We start from the raw sequence: 4,234 nt of genomic DNA, 5'->3' as shown, positions 1-4,234 counted from the left end.
GGGGGGGATTTTTAGGTGGTGGGTGATAAGACGATAAAACCTGCCCTCTTGGCCCACCCTCCCATGAAGGTATACTCACCCATCCATGCTTGGGGCTTCCTGGCTGGTATAGGGAAGCATACGACCCCTCGTATGTGACAGTGCTTTGGCCGAAGCAGCCAATCACCAGGCTGTAACACTATCAGGATGGGCTGCTGTGGCAAAGAGGTGGCAAGGTAACTCGAATTATCAAAAGAAAGTCAGGAATGGGAACCCCTGTGTTTTCATAACAGCCAACTCTCAACACCTGCCAACCCCTGTGTCCAATGACACTGCCTCAAGGGCCAGCAAGGGAACTCACATTGGACAGGTGGTGCTTAAAAAGGAAACATGTACTATGGAAGTATATAGGCTACCAGTGTTGACCTCTTCTAAAAATGCTAAAGTCTAGCTGTCAAACTAAATCAGTGGCTTCAGTACTTCTTAAATCGCTGACCCAAACAATAATGCAGATCACATGTCTGACTTTCCCTTGCATGTTCCAGGTCAGAGATTTAGAAGGTAAGACAACAGAGACAGCTAAGTAACTATCATTTTCAGGAGGAGGTCAGCAGTAGTAGCCTCCAAATTCCTCTCATTACAGGTTTCACTTCCTTGCTAAAGGCCTTAATTCAAGGCTAAGCCCTGTCAACTGGCACCATCTGTCCAATGAGAATTCCTTCACTGGCACTCACATTGGACATAGGAGTTGGTGGCTGTTGAGGGTTAGCCATTAAGCCAGTCCTCTAGCAAAGTGAACCTGGTTTCGCAAAGGCACGCAGAGGCAAAGCACCTTGTGCTGTCTGTTTCAGCCAGAACATTTACTATTAAAAGCTTAGGTTGGCAGGTTGCATTTAAGGTGTGCAGTCTTAAAATTGACACCACAGCCCAAACTATCAATCAGGTGTAAGGATAGACATTAATGATGAGGTAGCACCTAAACCAGACATTTTTTGGCAAATAAAGTATACCAGAAAGTTTTATAACTCGCATTCAGCTGACTGATGAAGAAGACATTCCAAAAATGACAGGTCCTCTAAAGTTAGAACTGTGCAATTTTAACTGTTGTCAAGGCAATTCTTCCATACATCAGTACAAGATAGGAGCATGCGTACACACAGGAAATACAAAGATATGTACAGGATTCGAGTTTGAGAATGTTAAATATGCATCTTTCTAGTTGCTGGGAACTACAAATCCAAGTATGTTGGACAAGGCACGCCGAGACTAGCAGTTCCCAAACAGAGAGCTGCACATTGCCCATGTTCAGTCTGGGTCTCCTCAGTAGGTTTTGTTTTTAAAAATACTGCTCAGCCATTATGGATGTTCCTAGTTCATCTGATCGGTGTTTCCATCTCGCACCACGTTCACTTGTAAAACTGTCTTTGTAAAAAGTTTTAAAAAGCTCCTGTTTCCTTTGACGTTCCATGGAGGAGGGCTAAAAATAATGGCCAGGCCAATCACAGCTTTCAGAAGTAGTCTTTACAGTTTTTGCCTTCGGAGAGTTCGCCCTCTGACACCGGTGGAACACGATGATTATAAATACTTGTCGGAGGTTTGCAGCAGTCCAGGGATTCATAAATACAGTAGTGTCAGCAACCTATTGTCTCTGCAGGTCTGTCTGGGGTCATCTAGATTTGAGTCTTGACATCATCCACTCGAGACCTTGACAGAGGCTACACAGTGAAGAAAAAAACAATGTAAACCTTCTGTATACATTATCAGTATTCAATCAGGCAGTGCAGTACGTGACCATGTGCTATTCTATAGGAGCCAATCAGACTGCAGCATAGGAGTATGCAAATAAGTTTTGTTTATGAGGCTTGTACATCACATAGCACAGTGGTACCTCGGTTCACGGACTTAATTCATTCCACGATTCTGGTTGTGAACCGAATTGGTCGCGAACCGATTTAAACTGATCAGACCGTGATCTCGACTAGAAGAAGCCACGACCATGTGTCAGAGCAGGGAAGATGACTGTGGTTGTGTTCGTCACCCGTTGAGGAGTTCGTGAACGGAAGCAAAATGTTGTTGAACTTCCTGTTCACAAACTGAAGCGTTCATGAACCCGAGGTACCACTGTGATTGTATTTGGTAGCCATTTATAATGTCACACATGAGCATGTAGAGGCACTTTAATTTAAGGCAAAATAGAAAATCCATTTACAATGGGCTCACCTCATGTCACACTAGTCAGTCTGGGCCAGTAAATGGTTATAAGTTCACTATGTTCACATGAGGTACATGAGCTGCTTCTATTTTTCTTATAAATGACTCACCCTTCCCCAGTGAGAGCGCAGCATGCCTGTATATGCCACTGATGATCTTTCACTGACGTTAACTTCAAGTACTGTGAAATCTCTGCTACACTCATACATTCCTTCACATCTTGCTTGTTTGCGAAGACCAGCAGGCCCGCCTTCTTCAGGTCCTGAAACAGTAAAACAATTAAATGGAGGTTTTGGTTTGATAGTACCAATAAAAAGAGACCTAGTTCCCATGGAACATATATGACAATGCAACAATGATCAGACAGAAATTGGGCTTCTTTTTAAAAAGGTACAGCAACACACCAGAGGCCCGGACATGGCTTTCCGAAAAGCATCCGAAGACTTCCAGTGTGTCTGCACCAAATCCAAAAAAGCAACAAAGGCCGCCAATCTGTTTTTAACCTGTGCAGTTGAAACAGTTTAGTTATGTTATTTTACTGGCTGGCTTGAGTGTGTGCCAGGGATCTTTTGTACATAGCCCTGCCCATGTGCACCTTTCCCTTTTTTTTTGCTAGTGTGAAATAAGATAAGAGCGGCTTCTATTGTTGCATTCTGCAGGACGTGACACAGTTCTAGATAATGAATACATTTAGTGTGTGAAATGATCATAGGATTAGGCAATTCGTCTGTCTTACTTGCTGTTTATTAGACCACTAAGTAACATATAAACTACTATTTTGTGGACAACTCGAGCAAGAGTATTGCGACTACCTCGATATGGAATATAACCACTACACAGTGAAGCTGAATGCTGTCAGATCCACCGTGAGAGATAGGACTACCTGAGCTACTTTCAGATTTCCATACAGAGCAGGTTTTCAAATCCCCTTTTAAGTGGACACAGGAAAGCATGGGGCAATAGCACACTACAATATATATATGTGAACCTCTCTTCTTCAGGTCAGAAGCAATACAGATATTGCTTATAGTATATATAGTAGGGCTGCAACAACTAATCGACAATCGATTATAATCGATTATTGAAAAAGTTGTCAACTTTTTCAATAATCGATTAATCGGCTTCCGACCAGTTGGCCCTGTTCACAGCTCCACACGCTGTGCGCCGCACCTCCTCCCCACCTCACGCTCACTGCTGCCAGACCCGCCCGCATCCACGCTCCACACGCCGCGTCTATATTGCACACCACACTATCTTTTTTATTTTTTACTTCCACCGCTCCAAGCTTGCTCCTGTGATGGACTACAACCTCAATACAAACTAGTAGTCCCATCACTGGAGCCATTTTTTAAACTTTAAATTGTTTATCCGATTAATCGAACTCAATAATCGGCTAACTAATCGATTTTGAAAATAATCGTTAGCTGCAGCTCTAATATATAGTATATTACTCACCTCATGAGATAACATTTTATACAGTTCCTCTCTGGTCACTGAAATGCGCTCTCTGTCGGTGCTGTCCACAACAATGATTACGAACTACAAATGGAGAGAGCACATAAAAAGTCAATGAAGCCCCAAAATAAGCACAACATAATGCTGGTGGGTTACTCTGCTTCCTTCTTTGCCTATACACTGCACACCTTCAGAGACGTCACCTCTCTCCCCTTAGGGCCATGTCACATTAGCAATCTGGTCACTGGCAACGACTGGACAGTGACAAGATGGATATACAGAGCAGGGAATTCCTCACATCCTCCAATTGCTCCCTCAGTGTCTGGATGACTGAACTCACGTCTCAATAACTGATGGCAATGCTGCAGAATGTTACTCGCCAGAAGAAGCTCACTCATCCGGCCAGCGAGGGAGCAATGCATGGAAGTAGGTGAGCACTTTCTCTGCTCTGCAAAGTGATCCTGTCACTGAGAAGTTGTCATCAAGGACAGGATTGAGGAAGTGTGATATGGTCCTTACAGACAAACATCCGTTCTGAAGCCTCTATTGATATGCACAGGGATAAAAAAAAAAAAAAAAAATAATTATA

At 43.3% G+C, this 4,234-nt stretch overlaps 1 protein-coding gene across 1 annotated transcript in view; it reads right to left on the bottom strand.

The window, feature by feature from the left end:
- Positions 1–1,371: 1,371 nt before the first annotated feature.
- The window catches only part of ARL5A (ADP ribosylation factor like GTPase 5A), a 12,759-nt gene continuing 9,896 nt past the window's right edge, over positions 1,372–4,234 (bottom strand). Inside the window, exons 4-6 of the mRNA XM_018553610.1 lie at positions 3,646–3,729; positions 2,301–2,452; positions 1,372–1,694 (exon numbers count right to left, since the gene is read on the bottom strand). Of these exons, the coding sequence (XP_018409112.1) occupies positions 1,646–1,694; positions 2,301–2,452; positions 3,646–3,729 (285 nt within the window). The 3' untranslated portion in view covers positions 1,372–1,645. The remainder of the gene's footprint in view (positions 1,695–2,300; positions 2,453–3,645; positions 3,730–4,234) is intronic.

The sequence above is a fragment of the Nanorana parkeri genome, unplaced genomic scaffold, assembly GCF_000935625.1.
Source record: "Nanorana parkeri isolate BGI_ZX_2015 unplaced genomic scaffold, ASM93562v1 scaffold125, whole genome shotgun sequence".
In the NCBI taxonomy this organism is placed as follows: domain Eukaryota; kingdom Metazoa; phylum Chordata; class Amphibia; order Anura; family Dicroglossidae; genus Nanorana; species Nanorana parkeri.
Note: the sequence above shows the minus strand (reverse complement) of the source record. Positions and strands in the feature narration are given on the sequence as shown.